The sequence below is a fragment of the Calonectris borealis genome, chromosome 11, assembly GCF_964195595.1.
Source record: "Calonectris borealis chromosome 11, bCalBor7.hap1.2, whole genome shotgun sequence".
NCBI classification, from domain to species: Eukaryota; Metazoa; Chordata; class Aves; order Procellariiformes; family Procellariidae; genus Calonectris; species Calonectris borealis.
The window spans coordinates 4,383,131-4,402,140 of record NC_134322.1 but is presented as its reverse complement, the minus strand read 5'-3'; the positions used below and the strand labels follow the sequence as shown (position 1 = coordinate 4,402,140).

The window sequence follows — 19,010 nt, the reverse complement described above, 5'->3', positions numbered from 1 at the left end:
GCCATATCATATAGCTGCTGGCAACATATATATTTTCATACCCTGCATATTGCTAGAGGAAGGTGAAACCTGTTTCCAACAGCAGGCTGATTATTTCCCATGGAGTCACATGTGATGTCTCTAGTGTTATTACTCAAAAACTCACTGACTCTTAAAAAAGGCAGAGGAACAGAGAAAAATGCTTAATTTTTCACCACAGGTAGATGACAATTCTGGTCCTGTTTTGATTTACATGTTGGGCTTCATTTGGCTCTCACTTTCACTGGCTTGAGTCAGAAGTGACTAGAAGACACCCAATGGAGTATGAGGCCCATGGGATCTGAGTTACCACACAATTAACAAATGCCATAGAAGTACTACTGTAATGCTGATGGTATGGCTTTAGACTGACTTACGCTTATTATCCCATAATCTCAGCAGCATTAGACAGGTGAATTCTGCTGGCTCTTGTCACCTACTGAAATAGGAGCAGCACCTTATCAAATAAGACATTTTAAGTGGGGCTATCATAAGTGAAGCAAGCAGCTGCCCGATTAAAAAAAGCAAATTTGCAAGTGCTATTTTCTCCCAGCAATAATTGTTTCCCATTCCGATTGGCAGAAATTACTCCTACTTAACCAATAATCTCACTAAAGCTGTCATAAGCTCATTTAACCAAAAAAATAACCGTATGTGCTGAAAGAAGGGGTCCAGCTTGCAGCCACTGATATCCTGGAGGTCGGTGCAGTGAACACTGTGGGACTACACAAACTCAGCACCCATAAGTTGCTCTGCACAGTGCATAACCCCGGGCAGAAAAGCATCTTCCAGAAGATGTGGGGAACACAGATATGATTTTGCTTCAGCTACAGAGGGAGCCTTACTACCAGAACTGAATATCAAGGTTGAAACTAGCCAGCCATCATTACAGTTTCAAAGATGAATGTTGGTTTTTTTTAAACACAGTTCAAAATACCAGGCAGTCAGAGGCAGAGAACTCAAGTTCTGCTCTGGCTTTCTTTAAGTGCATGAGATATGAACAGCTTGTTCTACAGAATTGATCAATCAGTCTTGTCTAAAGCATCTTTATGCTCTGGGAGTGTTTGGTTGTCCTCTGTTGCCAAGAGGAGGTCTAGCACAGGCCTAGTTACACAAACATTAATTTCTCCAAGAAATATACTTACAGCAATGCACTTGGAGAAATGCCTTAAGTATTAAAAACCAGCTCCTAAAAAGAAATCCTTATTATCTCAATATGGGTGCAAGACTAGTGAATCTAAAGGCCCATATGAAACCAATTTCATGCAATTTTGTAGCCATATATAATTGGGGTGTGTGTGTATGTGTGTATAATTGGTTTCAAATGCAGGTCACAATGGATTGACTGAAGCTTCTGGCTCTTTGTCAGTCCAGTGTATTCCACCACTGTTTAAACAACAGTTTTCTATTTAGAGGTAACTGGTAACCATCCTGCCTTTCTTGCGTTGAAAGAATGAAACCCACTACCCTGTATCAAGGAAAAGATTAATATCTGATTTGAAGAAAAGACTTCACGTGTGCTTTGTTTACAACTGGCAGTGATTTTAAGCCACATGTTTTTTTTAATGGTCTGGTAACTTTTACTTTCCTCCTTTTTAATCATTTCGGGGGGGAAGGTGAAGAAGGAAAATTTCCTCTGCTCATATGTGCTGAAAATGCCACTCTGTACGTGAAAAGGATAGTCAGGGAGATACTCATAATCACTAGTTTCCTATGCTAGTCGCTTACTCCTTAATGAAGGGGAAATGAGTATTTCTTTAAAAACAAAGCTCTACTGATGCTGAATTTCACAAACTGTGGTACCGGTTTTTACTGCAGTACACCTCAACGAAGTAACACTGTGGAAGGTTCCAAGACTTGGCAGAGGAACCCTGCACAGCATCTTCACAAACGGTACCTGTGCAACTCATTTTTCTTACATGAGGTTAGGAAGACCTTGGCAGTACAAGATACTTTGTCAGAGTCTTGGTTTCAGGAGGGAAGACTTGCATTAAGACCAAAGTCAAGGAGAAGCTGACTTTTCTGATGATGAAGATGGCTCCTGTATACAGTTCCTTTGTGTGGGCAGACCTTGAATTACATGGCTGAGTCAGGAAGGTGCCCGTGTGCGCAAACCTGCACCACTATTTCAGTAATAACCTCTCTGATCCAGCTTTACACTGGTCTGTATGTGAACCAGGTAAACTCACTCATCTGTCTGAGAAACCAAAGACAAGCACCTCCTGTTCCTATGCAGCATATTTTGACACAGGGAAAGTGCTGATAAAGCGGAGTATTACTATTATTTTTTGTGTGCGTGTGAAAAGTTCAAGCAACTTTTGAGCTTTTCAAACTGGGCCATGAAATGTTGCACAATGAACACCAGCAAGCCAAAAAATTCAGGTCAGGAAAGGGAGAGACTTCTGATTTTAAAGACTTACAAATAGCCTTCAGTGAACAAATGTGGCAAAAAGTCACAAGGAAAAGAAACAGTACACAGAAAAATGTAATTGGATAAAAAAGTTACAGGAAACAATGCATACATTAAGATATTCTACGTTTGTATGCAAACCTCACTATAGAATCTGTACAGCTTTCTGCAGACTTTCAACTAGCAACACATATATTGGACAGGCATTATTACAGCTATCTTACAGGTAGGAACATTAATGTTACCACCAACATTAAGGGACTGGCCCATGAGTCACCCCATCCCCCATTAGTGACAGGACTGGGACTACAATCCTGTTCTTCTCACCCCTGTGGACTGCTCACTCATGTTCTCATATGACTGTTTATAAAATGATATGCCTGGTTAACAGAAGGACTATGTCGAACATTAGGAAAAACTTTCAAGAACACCTTAAAATACATAAAATTAAAAAAACAATATAAAGAAAACATGGAACATTTCTGTGTGCAACTAAGTCACTATAGAGGGTCAAATTCAAATGTGCATATCTTCTGTTAGAGCAACAGTGTATTTAAATACAGAGTATGTTCTGGCATCAGTTGAGAAGATATTTGGGCAAATATCCTTTTATGTGTGTGAGCAGGTACGTCCATGAAATAAAGAAGGCCCCTGGAAACCTATGTCCTCTAGAATGGACCTGTCACATTGTCTGCAATACGTTACAGGAGTATCCTTTACTGGGACACTGCATGTTCTCCCAGAATAGAGCATCGTTTATTTTTAAATAGGGAGCTGGGTTTCTTCAGCCCTTGTAATGCTGCAAAAGAATGCAAAGAGAGGTACTACAGCATACCTTTAAAAAACTCTGGTGAGGAAGCAAACAATCAAAATTTAACTTTCAGCTAGGATATAAACCCTTTATGTTGCATCACTTAAGAAACACAAACAAAGGATATAAAGTTACCATCAAGTGCAGTGGTATTTTAGTTGGTCCTTTGGCAGAGATTTTCTCCCACAGACCCCTTCGCACGTACCGGACAGTAGTGCCTGCGATCTGAAACTCACCAGGAAGCTCAATTTTCCAGTCGCTGTTAATGGATCTCTTACTGGAATCTTTTAAAGCTGTAATGAATCAAACACCATAGAATGAAATGTAAGTGAATTTCTAATTACAATAAAGACTATTGAGCTTCTGTCTCAGCCCACCTGAAGTAAAAGATGCAGTAGTCTTGTAATGGATGCGAATTTAAAACAAAAAAAAAGTATAATTTTAGCTGACTCATCATAATGTTTCTAACTTGGGCATATTCTTATTTCAATTGATGAAGGCATTTCTGATGATATTAAAATTGCTATTAAGTAACAATAAAGTCACATAAACTGGTCTTGCTAAGGTTTTACTACCTAAAATTATTACATTCTGCTTTCCGAATATGCAACATTCTCCAGTTTCAAAACTTCGAGGCATGCTCTGTGCAATCCACTGCCAGAAAATTTAAAGGGAAGAAAAAAGTGTGTGCAAAAGGAGTTACAAAGGAAATAAAAGGAAGGAAAGATAACTACCCACTGTCCTTGAAAAAATACTACTAATTTAGGACTAAATGGTAGAACTCTTCCACAGTTCGACCTATTTCAGGAGCATGTCCAAAAACCACACATACTTATGGCATATTGTTGAATTCAGTTACGTATACAGCTCTGCTTTTGCAAAGGAAAGCTTGCACAACTGAAATGTTTTTCTTTGGTTTTCAGTGAAGAGAGACTTAATTTGGATATAAAAGTAATACTAAAATACTACAGCGTTGTGCTAACAAGCAAGAACCACAAAGTAGAAGTGACTGACTAGAAAAGTGCAAAACTTGCTAGCTCATTTTCCTTATCCAAGCTGAGCGGAGTGCAGATTGTAAACAGAGAGCATAATCAGAGAACAATCAGTTAGAATCACAATTCTTCCTGGCATAATCTAAATACTATTTGTCTAAGGTTACACGGGAAACATACAGGCATGTATGTAAAATGAACATGCCTGGAATATCTCGTATATTGGAAATTAACACTTAGATTGCTTTAAGGATTATTCTCAAATCTAACTATTTAGATTTTAATCTTAGAAAAATGGATGGTACCATAAATTTGGACACATATAGCAAATTGGCAGACATGATATAAGAATCCAATACCACAGAGTAGCTGCTTGAGTATGACCTGAAGATACTTCTGATAGAACACGTACATACTTGTAGTGTTATACTCTTACAGCTGTTAAAACTGGTACTTAGGGTGAAATAGTATGAGAACAGTGGTGGCTGTAAACCGAAGTCTGGTTTGCAAGGCAAGATCTGCATATTTTTATGTAGACTGCCCATCCTAAGACTGACCAAAGTCTGGCAGCGTTTGGGTTCAAAGATTCTCGTTCAGATTGTATATAAGGAAACCTATTCTGATCTGAAAGAATTAACATAGAACTCATAGATCATTTATCTCTCAACTCTCGTTCAAATGTAGCAAGACAACTCTGCATTTTTTTTTTAGTTTCCAAGCAGAACCAGCTTTTGAAACTGTATTTTCTTAAACTTTCCTTGAGAAAAAGATCAATCAAATCTCTGTGTTGATACACACATGAGGATTTGCAAGTGCAAAATAAAACTTTGCCTGAGTTTGTGTGTGCTCCATAATGCAAACATTGAACAAGTTAACATTTAGCTTGTTCATAGTTGCAAAGAGAAGTCAAGTTACAAACCAGAGACTGGTCAGTGGACAGAATGTGAACTTGGCAGATCAGCTTAATACCCCCTTGTGCTCAAGCCTGGAGGGCAGAATACTCCAACCTGCAAGCACTACCTACAGGCACAATTTAGAGTGGCCCTTAGGTTGTTCTAAATTACTCCAGAGACTTTTTTGCGAGTTAAAAAACCAGACAGACATTATAAAGCTCCAGCATCAGAAATAAGCAGAGCTTATGGTCAGGATACTTCCTGATGCCCTTCTTTGCAGGTGAGATACGATCTACCCCTGGGTTTGATGGGAACCAGGCCACAAATAAAAAACATCAGCAGGCAAGGAACAGCCTGCCACACCACCCTCCTTTCAGAGTCCATGAGCTGGACACACACGCGTAAGGTCAGATACTCTGGGATCACATCCGTCCTGTCAGAAAGTGCCTCTATGCATCAGCAAGGACAACGAAGAAAGCTCTACTGCAGAAAGAAGCCCTGTAAGATGAATATTGAGAAGAAAAGCTACTCGGAGTAACATGTCCTTTCTTCCAGCATAACCTATTGCATCAGCATCACTGATACCCTTCAAACACTGACAGACAACTCCAGCCATAAGGATATCACATTACTCTTGACTCGTCAGTGCAAGTTGATTTAGGGATTTTGTGGTTTCTACACTAGAATGGAAGCACAGTATTCAGATGTCTGTGTGATGCATTGAGGGAAGAAAAAACTGGCAGACCCTGTTCTAACAGAGAGAAAGTCACAAGCCCCTTTGTGGAGATCCATGCACCATGATCAAATTTGCCCTGACATCAGACTGACAGAATAGCCCGTGTGTTACTGGCCTTCCTTAGTTCAAGGTTAACTGTGTCTTTTGGCTAAGCCTTTAACAAGATGTTTTCTTAACCTCCAGCATTTCCTGCCTATTTTACTCTCTCCCAGTAAAAAACACAACCTTGGCTTTCACTTAACTGAGTGTGTTGCAAGAAGGTAAGAGGAGCTGATTTAAAGCCTTTTCAAGTCGACAGGAAAATCTCCCATTGTCATGTCTTTGGATCAAGTCCCCATAGCCAGCAAACTCTTCTAGGTGTGCTTAGGCTATATATAATTGCCTAATAGGAGACAAGGAACTGGACTTCTTGTCAATTGCACAACACAGATGACTTACCAGTTGGGTCTAATGTACTGTGGGAGTGTTTGTAGTGATACCGGGCTATTCTACATAGACTTTTCTTTCATTCTAGTTGGCCATGTCTGACATCTTTTATATAGCTATTACAATGAAGGTTCCCTCAAGAAATGAGGGGCCAGCTCATCCCTTCCTCAAATGAGGTTTAAGAGGAAGGCAATCCCTGTTAGATTTCTCTTCAGGGGGTTTCCTGAAAAATTGATCTATTTGGCTCAACAGGACAAGTGCCTGGCTCCACAGATCCCAGAGGGTCTGCCGAAGGTAAGAGGAGATACCTGAAGTGATTCCAGCATAGGACACCGTCTCACAGTGGAAACCTATTTTTAGACTATTCCACGTACAATGCACAGACATGTTCCCAGGCACCTGGGAACCTCTATGTTGTTAAAGTGGTCCCTAGCATACCTTATGGCCCAGGTCAACTTGAATTCTCCCAAACAACTCCCAGCGTGGCTCAGGATCCAGGACTTTCCAGGATTCCTTCCCAAGAAGCAATATGCAGGCAGCCCCCCTTCACTGGGGCCTGAAAGCCCATACACAAGATGCTCCATGACCACTGGCCTCAGTGTCCAAGAATATTTCAGGGCACATTCAATTTACCAACTGAGCATCATTTGTAGTGTCTAACCTCTGGGGAAGTCTGGAGCAGGTGGAGGTCGCAATGTCCTCTGCGTTTGTGTGTGTCTTTCTGAGAATCTGCATCCTGGAGAGTTACTGGAGAAAGGTGAGACATCCTTCTGTCCTGCTGCACACAACCTTCCTGACAGCTCTCATGGTCCCATTAGAGGCTCCAAAATCAGGGTGAAGGGAAACTGTAGGTATGGTTTCCCCAGGAGGAGTGGGATGTATGTGGGGGAATGTTTTTTCTGAGGAAAGTTCTCTTTGGCACATAGACTAGGGGTATGGTGATGTCCTGGTATTTGCATGCTACAGCAATATAACTCTGTCTGCGCCTTAATTCTCTTCCTGCTTTGTTCCTCGATCTACAAAGTACCTTCTGCAAACTTCAGAGAGAATTCTGAAGCAGAATTGCTTTCCTCTGCCAAAGCCTAGTGGCTTCCAGGCAGATCAAAGCAGCCATCACACTGGCCTTGAGGAGCTGTGAACATGACTAATCAAAGCTGTGGATGAGATAAAACTATCTCCATGCAGTATGGCTGACTCGTAAAGATATCACGGCACATGCTCAAAACAGCATATAAGAGCTTGAATGACTAAAACTATGCTTTGGTTCCAGCCCATCATCAAAGGAAGATAGCTTGCTGAGGAAAAACAAAATGTTTAATCTTTGTGGACCTCTCTTCTGGGAAAGGTTTGATTCTGATTGCTGCAGGCATTGCTCTCTTAGTGGTTGAGGAGACGGAGAGTTTGGAAACAGCCCTGTTCCCAAAGGTGCTCCTTGAGAATTGCAGGAATTACACTGGAGACTCAGCAGAGTATTTGGGCCAAAGTGTTTTTGGTCTTCATTGCATGCAAGTGCCCCATCAGTAGGGATCAATGCTGCAGCTATAGAACCCCCATGTCTCTCAGACACTAGGTACTGCTTTTTCTCCAATGGCGTTTGTAACACACAACTCTTGCAGGCCTGGCTCTGCCTACGTGATAGTACTAAATTCAGGATGAATAGGGCCTTTTGCTCTTACTGAATGCTGTGCTTTTCATCCAAGCATTGAAGAAGCACTTTGCAAGACAGCAAGTATCTTTACTGCCATTTTAGAGAGTAAGCAAAGCATGCAACAAAGAACACTTTCCCAACCTCCCTGAGAGCTCAGTGGCAGGAGCTGAGGAGACCAGGATATACACAGTCTTCCCGGACAAAACGTGTCTGACTGTGGTGGAAAAGCCCAAACAGGAAAGCAGTTGTGCGCCCTTTTTGCCAAACAGTCCTCACTGATTTAAGCTAGCACCCACAGGATTTATTCTGCCTTGGACTGCTGGCTGCAGTTCTCCTGGGACCCTATGTCTCAAATAGGGCAACAAAGCACAGCCCTTTCTCTTCTCCCCATTGTGGGTGCATTTAGGCAGTAACAAGAATCCCCTGTTACATCTCTAAGCTTTTTCTGGCTCAAAGTTGTACAGTAGAAGAGCAAAAGAAAAAGGAACCCCAGCAACAACCCCGTAACTTCTTTTTTTCTTGTTGGCTGGAAGACAGGAACTGACCAATCTATTTCTAAACCTGGCATCTAGTCAGATCTTTATTTCCACCTTGGGTCCCTTCAGCTTGCTTCCCAGCCTGTGGACACAAACTGCCGAGGCATTTCCTGTTCAAGGTGGTTTTTAAGCGTTACAGCCAGCCAAGGCAGCCAGCGTGGGTTGCCTGTAGGTGGAGGGAAATTCTTCAGGCACTGCTCCCAGCACATGGAATAATGATTCCAAATTATGCTGGGCTCATTTCCAAAGTGCTGTACCCGGTTCTGAGTGGAAATAGGACCTGATTGGACTCAACTTTGTCAGTGTAATTGAAATAGAAAATCCTTCCATACTCAGACCTGGATTTACAATGCATTACGAGGCCTATCAGAGTGATTGGATTTTGTTTTCTTGGTCATCTTTTTTGTCCTATTGGAACACACCTGCTGCTGTTCTTCAACTTAGGTTAGCAAGGCATTGGGTATCTTTTCTTTGTGTCCAGCATTCCTTGAAAGAGAAAACCCTGGAAAGCTTAGAGAGGTTCTCCTGGCTCCTGACCATGAACCAAAGAGCTAAAAGCATTCAGAAGCTTTAAAATAGCCAGATTTTTATCTATCTTTATGTGATGTACACAGGGCCAAAGTTCTGCTCTCAAATATACACAATCCTAATCTTCACCACCCAGTGGGGAAATATCTGCTTTAGTCAAGGTTATGTGGTCACTATGAAGGGCAGTCACTAGCTCCACATAAGACTCTCAGTGCTGCAGCTATCTGCCAAAGCCCAAGCCCTGGACAAATACCCTGTGCAAATCCCACCAAGACAAACAAAAAGGATGGCTTCCAGAAGGCAGAGTATTTGCAAAACCAAAGGAAACACTGGCTTTCATTGTTCCACCAGTGCTTTGCTATGTCAAGCATCTTACGTGTAGGCGTAATCCTCTCCCAGCAAGCTGGCTGCAGCATTAGTGGAAATACTAGCAGTAGTGATATGTGCTTCCTACCAAGAAGTGGCACAAATGCCAATGCTTTTGACCTAAGGGCAGCTGAATGACATGATTTGCCCTCTTTCTTCCCCCTGAATCTGGAATGAAAGACAGAGAACAAAAGCATCTTTCCCAGTGATATTGCCAACTTTGGTAGCATCTCAAGACATAAAACCAATGGCACTAGACCTGAACTCATAAGACACAATCACTATGTAAATGTTTTCAGCGGCATCCTATATCCCAGTACTGGATATTAACGTCTCCTTTTGGCTGCGGAGATGGAGGATTATAAGCAAAAGACATGGAAATCAGAAACCAAGGGTCCTAGTCTGAGCTTTGCTACTGACTCTCTGCATAGCCACAAGCAAGTTGCAACACCTCAGTTTCCCCTTCCACAAAACAGAGAGCAACAAGCTTCATAATACTCTTAGAGTTCCTACCACAGGCTTGATATATCTCTGGAAGCAATTCCATCTTTCAGAGTGCTTTTCTACCTGAAAACCTTGCAGTGTCTCTGTTCTGAGAAGCTCAGTTTGAGAGAACCAGAACATGCACAAGTGAAAACAGTACCTAATACTTCCCAGGCTAAGGGACAGCTGGAACATGCATCTGCTCTAACCACTGCAATGAGGATATCAGCGTGTGGAAGGGCTGAAACACTGTTTGATATGGAAGGACAAAAATCGTGTTAATAAGCTCATCAACAGCAAGAAGAGCTTAGGTTGACAATGCAGGGACCTACAAGCTGTAAAAGTTCACTGAACAAAGGAGGAAGTTTGGAATTTTCTCTTATCCTTTTGTTTTCCCACACAGCATAAAGAACTTAAGAAAAACAGAAGAATTCCCCCCATTTATGTGTGGCCATGCAGCTCTGAGTGTGCAAAGGATGTTTCAATGTGCTAGGTGTTCTTTTGGGCTTTGGACAATTTTCCTTCAACTCCCTGCTCTGCCACAGGCTTCCTGTGTGAATTCAGGACTATGGGGCATTAGCATTTCTATGACTTGGTCTCCCTAGAAGTAGATGGGAGATAAAGCCCTTCATCTATTGCACAGTAATGACACAAAAAGAAACACCCCTAACATTGGAGAGAAGAGGCAGAAGACCAGACTGACAGATATATATTGTAGCTGACTGGTTGCATCTTACAAATACTCTTCTAATCTTTAATCTAAGCGATTAGTAACTGGACAACAAATTCGCTGACAGGCTCTGCCCTACAACAACCTCATATACAAATCTGACCCATCACTTATGTCTAAAACTTTGTTTCCAACAGGGAAAAGAGGAGAGGAAGGCTGTTCCCCTCAAAAGGAATGCAGAAATAGAAATGAGAAGAGGATTAAACAAATTGTTTGGCCTGAGAAAATAGAGGCAAATGGACTAGGGGCTGCAGCTAACCCATCTCAGAGTGCAGTATCAGGTCTTGGATATAGCATCAAGTGACAACCTGCTGCTGCAGGAAATGGTGCAGGCAACCTCATGGTCAGGTTATTGGGGGATATCAGCTGCCCTGTCCTTCCTCTGCTCCAGTCTGAACTGGGCGCCTTCCTATCTGTATCTCTGCCATTCCTTTCTCTAAAAGCACTGTTCTCCTTCCCACTCCCTCTCAAAGTGTTGTGTGCTCCTGGCAGCTATGTTAACCCAGTGCCAAGTTCTGTTCAGGAACTCTTCTGTCTATATAGAAGTATTCTGTAGCCCTTGCAGGTTGCACAGGGCCTGTAAGTGTCACATAATATCACATCAAGCAAACATTATGAAACCAAGCCACGAAAGCAGAGAGAGATTGCAGCAAGAATGAAATCAACAGCCACTTCCTGGCAACAACAAACCTGTCATCTTACAGGTCATTTAAAGAAGGGTCATTTTAACAGAAAACAGAGCTGAGTTTTGAATCAAAACATTTTTTTCTTTTGTCTTTTTACCCAGAAAACTGTGAGCAGGTTTATCCTCAACCACTCTGATCCGCCGGGCACCTGCAGGGATCACAGCTGCTTCGATGTAACCTATGGCAACAAAAGAGCAGACGGATGAGAGCATGCCACAGACAGCCAAGGCATCAATCATTCAGAATCTCACCATGAAAAAATCAACTCCTGCCCAGGTTGGCAGATCCCTGCATTGGCAGCCAAGTTTCACTGCTGTGAAATGCACGTGTGCTGCTTAGTTGTGACTTAAGGCTTGTGCTTGGGCCTAATTAGATTTGCTCCCTTTGAATCACCCTGGCTCTCCTGCAGTTCTGACAGGGATGCATGAGGACTGTTCCTGAGCTGATGCAAAGTGTCACTGTCAGGAGCAACACTGCACATCACAGAACAGACATCTGTGATTTGAGATGAAGTTTCCAATAGATGCTCCTGCTTCCCCCTCCAAAAAAAACCCTGCTCGAGGCTGTGATCAGTGTCAGAAAGGACTCACTTCCACAAAACACTTTGACGATGCTAAAACTGAACAGCACGAATTAGTGGGACAACGGGGGGGAAAGAATTTGTTTTCACTTACACTTCAGCTTTATACAAAAATTCTGGAGGATATAATGGAACGGTCTCCTTGCATCGGGCTGCTAAACAGAACTCCACAGCTCAGATTTAATGCAACAACAGAGCTGGAAGTTTCTCAAGGACTGACCACCAGTCACCTCTAAATGCTGCCAGCAGATGCATATGCCAAATTAGACCATCTGAGCATCTGACATGGTAGGGAAATTTTTACAGTGCCCCATCATATTCTTATAGAATTCTCTTGGTTTTTATCTTTCTGAAACTCTCTTGGCCTTTTCATGCTTCCTTCAACAACCAGCAATACGACACAATTACACCACTTTTGACTAACAGAATAACAGTAAGAATAATTAGGAGCTACAAGGAAATGTAGCCTATTTTCCCCCACCACGGAGCCATGTGGAGTTACGGACTTGTTCCATGGGGTGGAAGTGGTGCCTTTAAACTATAAAGCTGAGGAACATTATGGCCCATTTCAAAGGTCTGGGAGCCAGGCAGAGTTTTTCCACTGGCTTCATTGGACTCTGAATCAGGCCCCTGTAAATGACACTAATCTCATCACAACCATGACTTGATTCCTTCTAATTGGCCACCCAGTTTACTTTGCAGTGTATAACTTGGCACTGGTTTTTGGGTTATTGCTCTCCCCTTTCTTTTAGATGTTAAGTAGCTTATCCTGTATGTTCCCTCATCCCTTTTTTTGCTTTAAAGGGCTGTGTGAAACTGTTCTGTGTCAGTCCTGCCTTTATGGAAATCAAGGGCAGTCTAGAGCAATGGGTTGGAGAAGTGCTGGCATAAGGAATAGTGACTCCTCTAGCATTCAGCAATGTTTGGGGAGCTATTTTAGGGGTAAATGCAGCTCAATGGCCATGCTTCTGCTACACTGATACCGGGGGGCTCAAAGGAGGATGCTGACAGCCTTGTGCATCTCAGGACTAAGTGATTCTGTTACCGCTATGACATGGAGTGAGACCGGTGGGGATTTTGGGTCTCAGACTGTGGATTCATTTCTATCTGTCTGAACCAGCAGAGTGCCAACCCCCTTTGTTGTGCTATGAATACGGCTTGAGCTCTTGGGTTTCATGAGGTGCATTGGGTGGATAGCTGATCGGGGCTAGACACACTCCCTCTTTCCCTGATCATGGTATCTGAATGACACTTTCCATTTGACCCTTCAGCTCAGTTCTTTTTGCACTTGTTCCTCCTTACCTATTTCTCCCTTACTCAGGATATCTCAGAAACAGTCAGTCATCCCTTGCAGGAAAAACAGAAAGAGGGAGAGCAGAGCTGCAAACCATGGCTGTGTACAGAAGCCAGAGCAGTGGCTCTCCCATCCGCTATTACAGAGTGGGTTTCACTAGGAAAAATCATTATTTCCAGGTCAATTTTTTTAAGGCAATACTGAAATCTGTTATGAAATCAAAGCAAACAGATGTTGGATTTTATTCTAGACATTGCCAGGAGTTGGTTTTTCATCAGCTGAGATACCAAATCAGAGTCAAAACAGGGTGTTTCAGAAATCAAACATCCTCACCCCATGCATCTGCGTATAAACCCGACCAACAATTACCACCAGACATGAGCACACAGCAAAGGTGTGATTAATGACAGTCCGTCATGGGGAAATAGGCCCTATGACACACCTGAACATAGGAAGTCAGTTTGGAACATGCCCAAGTTTCAGGTAATTTAATGTACCTACTGGGGTACTATTTACTTTTTTTTTTTTTTTAAATCACATGCCAGATAGAAATGCCTAGAGCTAAATCATGCAGGGGTTGGATACAAAGTTACACAGAATTTAGTGGAAAGCCACTCACTAACTTCAGTGAACTTGGGATCCATCCCCTGACCTAGCAGCAGCCAGGAGTGTGTCACACTGCTTTAGAGGTGAGCAAGCTGTGGAGCCATGCTTGAGGTTCAGCTAGTGCCATAAATACGCTCTCGTTTCAACACTGTGCCATGAGAGAAACACCACGTGGAAAAGTTGACTTTTATGTTACTTTTCACAATGGTAAATAGTGGAGTGTAAGCTATTAATAGCGTATTAGTTCTGGAGACTGTTTAGTTTGGTCTTATACCAGATTTTTCTCCTCATGTAATTTCTAATCCTGATTGATGGCTTTGGGGGGTTGTATTCACAGCTCCTGAATAAGAAGAAACATACTGTGCTAACTCACTGAGATCATGTGGCACAAACCTGACTGCTGACCTTCAGACTTCTGTTAGTGAACTGCGAACCACGTTGCAGTTGTATGGATCTGACCTGTCCTTTCAGAGATGAAGCAGAATTCTTGGGCATGTCCCACCAGGAGTGTCTTGACACTCTCATTCATTATTTCCAGCAATATTGTTTGAGTTAGTGGTCAAATCCTATTGCAAACAGACTACAAAACATCCATGCAAATTTGCCACAGGTACAAACTCAGATCACTACCACCATATGTCTGATCTTTAAAGCTAATGTGAGGCTTCTGGTCACAGAATATTCCTGATCTTTGAGATAATTGCACCAGAAAACACCTCCATTGTTTTCCAGGCACATTTTATTAAGCAAACTGTAACTGCAGATTGCCAGAAAGATTATCAAGTGTCAGCTAGTAAGACCAAAAAAAGTCTCAGAGTTGGCCCCGAGTCAAGGACTCTCAAAGATCTGTTAGGTCTTAGGATAATTGTCTGCAATGCAGGGGTTTGCAAGGTTGGGCTTAAAGTTCTGCTTTAAATGAGGAACTGGTTAAAGACTGATGAGATTTGGCAACTATCAGGCAGTATTTCTAGTAATTTTATCCATAAATCAGCCTGTTAAGATGAAGCTTTGAAAGTACAACAGGAGAACTTCATTATTTGATAATTTATAGTGCTGTACGTAGTATACTCCACCTTGGGAACAGTTACTTTGGCACACACCAATCTTTCTGGATAATTTGCATTACATCAGTGTCTCAGGAATGTAAGACTGTGATTGAAGCAAATCCTAGATACAAATTATATGGTGTAATTCGTATTAGGAGAGACACCAGAACAAAGAGGTGGCTTTGTCATCAAGGAGATTAATATGTGAACAGTGGCTACTGTGTCTTCATTTAAATGCTGGAGAGATTTGCAAAAGGAAAGCAGCTCACACAGGAAAATCCATTGTTAGCCATTATTATTATTCCCAGAAAGAACAGAAAGTCTAGTATGAACTTCGGAATATCACTGATCTACTACAAAACTGTTCTTCTGGTTCACATTGCAATGAAAGACAGACTCCGAGGTAAAGGAAAAATTATCCCATGGCTGAAAGTACCGATCTTTGGGCACTTCATATCTTATCCCTGCACACACACGAAAATTAGGTGTGAGAAAGTCAACAGTGCTCATCCTATTATCAAACTTCCTAAAAGTGCTTTGAACAAAGACCTCAAGGTAGAAGCCAAGGAAATCAGACTGCCCTGCCTACCTGCTGGTCATGGCCAGTACAGCTTCCTTAATATTTTAGGGATAAGTACCAGCTGGGCATCTCAATTTCCATGACCCTTCCCACCTTGCAACTTTTGCTGAATGCTAGGTGTTGCAGTGGAGTGGAAATATGTCCAGTGGTAACTACATGTCCATTTTCTGAATAGTTGTGATGATTCTCACTTGCTACTAGCTTGAGACTAATTCCTCCATCGGCACCCGTCCACTTCCAGCCATGGGATAGCTCAATGGAAGAAAATCATTTCACTGGGGAGCCATGGATAGATTTCAAAGCCTCCTACTATTGCTGTGAAATTGGTTGCCAGGATTTCTAACTTGCATGTTCTGCTTAAACCCTTGTAAGACATCCCAGAGTCAGCCTTAGGGCTCTATTTTCTCATAATTTAGATGTACACCCTATCGACAAAAAGTTTCTTATGTTGGCTAAAGATGCTCTTAGCCAGCACTACAGCACCACTATTCAAATATCCTTTCTTTCTTTTACATACGTGCTGGACAAGTAACGTACACAATAAAAAGCCTGCTTTTTCACCATCTTAAAAAGAAAAATTGCTAGCAAAGATACACTCTTCATTTCCCAAAATGATAGTTACAACAATTGGCATATCTCACCTTATTATGCCATTAAAAAAATCCAAATATCTGTGACCCTTCTTTTGGATCACAAGCAAAAGGCAGCAATGAAAATCTTGATATGTCTGAGAAAAATCAAGAGAGACAGATGCAGGTCTCATTCTCAACTCAGGTCTCTGAACATTACAGGCACAGCCTTGGATTCTGGACAGAAGTCATCAGTGATAAATCAGCTACCCAACAGATAGGAGCCAAAGAGCTGGCCTTTATATCTAGGCCCCCTGTACAGTGGCAGGGAGATAGAGATGGTCTTCAGAACAAGTCTGTGTTTGTTTTTGAAAAATTATTTTGTAGAAATAGGTACAGGGCATGCTGCCAGTCAAAAGTAAACCTCAGTCTAAACAGTGCTTTCAGTTGGCCTATTGGAGGCAGCCAGCTGCACACAAATGTATGTGATGTTTAGCATCGCAAATAAAGGCTTTTGACCTCCTCCCCAAAAGAGAAATGGAATCCATTTACAGCTGGATCACAGGTGGCAAGATCTGAACTGCTGGACCTCCTATGAGGCACTTTGAATGTTTCACCATCATGCCCCACCAGGGTAGCAGAACCTCATCTGTGACATTAAGGTTGGAAAAAAAAGAAATAGGCCCAGTTCTTTTTACTTGGTTAATGAAAATTTGGCTTTCTTTCATGCAGATACGTTTTCTAAAAGGAAAGGATCTGTACTCGATACCTTTGACAAACCAAGCTAAATAGTAAAAGGGCTTGAAGTTTATCCATGGCTTTTGATACCAATCTCCCCATCTAATCCAACCAAAAGAAGACAAAGAACCAACACCAAAGGATGTCACCAACACCCACTGACACTGCAAACAGCATTCAAGTATCTTACACGAGAAACACTTGGGAATAGCCTTTGCCTTTGCCATCACACATGTCGAAACCTTCTTACAATGACTATTGGTTACTAAGAAACAGAAAGGAGTTGGCATGGATTTAGTTCAGTTAATAGGCCTTGACAACATAATTTGCAATCACAGGACATATGGGGACCAATCCCGCAGTCAAAGGAGTCCCACGTGCAGAGCAGCTGAGGATCTGGCCCAAAGGTTGCAGCTGCAATTCCCGAAACAGATACCACTCCAAAACAATCAATGTCTTGATGTTTGAAGTCTATTCTCTTCTGAAATAATAAATCAGCTTATTTGGCTCAGTGTGTTGGCCTTGACTTAGATCGCAGCAAGTTTGTGGGGATTTGCCACTGACCTGTGCAATCATTTACATATCCAAACCCTGAATCTGTTACTGTAGTCATGTTGTGTATTCTCCTTTGCCCCAACTTTTGTCAGATTTTTGTACATATTTGCTTAAATGTCAATTTAAAGAAAAAAGGCCAATTTTTTTCTTGAGTAATCTCATGTTCACTTGTGACACCTCAGACCCAATCCTGGAGCTTTGCCTACTGCATGAGATTCAGTAAGTTAACGTGAGGACCTGATTCTACATAACAGCAGTATATGAATAGAAATTGATGGGAGTAACTCACGATGCATAAAATGTTTGCAGAATCAGGCCTGGGAATCGTAAGTGAAACCAACAAGTCTGTTTTCAGTGTCTAACATAAAAAAAATCCAAAAGCAGGAAAACATGAACAGTGTATGATTAAAAGACTGTACATATTCTTTCCATTTTAGTAGGTTAGGATGCTCATTAAAGGAGCATAATTTAAAAAAAAAAGCAAAGATGATTTTGTTCGGCATATCATGGATGTAACTTTTTAAAACTATTCCCACATAAAATTTAATTCCCTTTAAACTTAATAAATCAAAACATCTAATAAATGTTTATGAGATTATAACTGTAAAAACAATTATCTTATAGATTACATGAGATGGGTAAAGGTGGAAACATTGCACTGACAAAGGAACATTTTGACAGGTTTGTGCTTCTGAGATGATCAGCAAAGAACAAGGATCAATAAATGCTTGAACACTGACCATGATTAGTCAGCCATCTCTTCTTATCAGGTTACAGGGCACTGCAGGTGAAAGCCTCCCGTAGTGTCCTGGCAGCCAGACAACCAGTTAAGGCTGAAACTGTTCTGTTCCTACAGCCTTGTAAAGTTACCACCCTCAAGCAGTCTGTCTAGTTGGAAACGGGTGCATCCTCCTGGCAGTGACCCAGAAATTTCTTATTTATCTGCACAAGATGTTTCGTAGTCTCATTGGAAAAGATAAAAGATAGTTACTCTTCAGGAGCAATTAAGAAGTTCATGAACAGCTGTAACATCCGCTACAGAAATGGAGAATAGTTTTTTTCAACGGAAATGAGAAACTTTTCCCACCATTTTCATCAAATGCAAATGCCTTGACATAAGTAGGTGGAAAATAACTGGGACAAAAGAGTCAAAGGCAATAATGCAGGAAATCATTCAACAGGTTGGCCTATCAATGCTACAGCACAAACGTGCTCCAGAAAGATGTGGTGGAGGTGGGAGATCCTACCTGCATCTCAGAAGAGGTGACAGAGGAGATCACAGCTGGCTCTACAGATAAGGAGGAGAGGGTGCAGAGGAAAAGGTCAATGAACAAAATCAGAGCCTCAGACTTCAGCGCTGAGAGCTTGATTCAAGGAAGTGGCTATGCACTGGTGCTGCTTTAGTAACTAAACAGAATTGAAGTGTGTGCTTAAAAGGAATCTTTATGTACTTTGCTGAACTCAGTCCTGGAGTAGCACATGTTGAATGTATTTCTCCATACAAAAATGGCAATTCTGTATTCCCTGAACGTGAAATAATTTTTTCTGGACAATTCCTTCCTCTTGGAGCAGCTTACAAGTCCTGAATCTGGCTTTCCCTCCCTTTGCCTGATTAGGACGTGTGATAACAGGTTTCTCAGAAGCGCAATACAGAAACTCTGGAACAAAGACTAATTCAAACACCAAGCTGTATATACATTAATGTTTAACAAGAGAGGGGAAAGTCTTAAGTCTGACTGGAAGTTCTTGTATGCTATACTGGATACTATTGCTGGCAGG

General features: G+C 41.8%; 1 protein-coding gene across 1 annotated transcript in view; it reads right to left on the bottom strand.

Annotated features, from left to right (window-relative positions):
- The window catches only part of ADAMTS17 (ADAM metallopeptidase with thrombospondin type 1 motif 17), a 191,965-nt gene that overhangs the window by 38,671 nt on the left and 134,284 nt on the right, over positions 1 to 19,010 (bottom strand). The window contains exon 16 of the mRNA XM_075159828.1: positions 3,375 to 3,532. Coding sequence (XP_075015929.1) covers positions 3,375 to 3,532 — 158 coding nt within the window. The remainder of the gene's footprint in view (positions 1 to 3,374; positions 3,533 to 19,010) is intronic.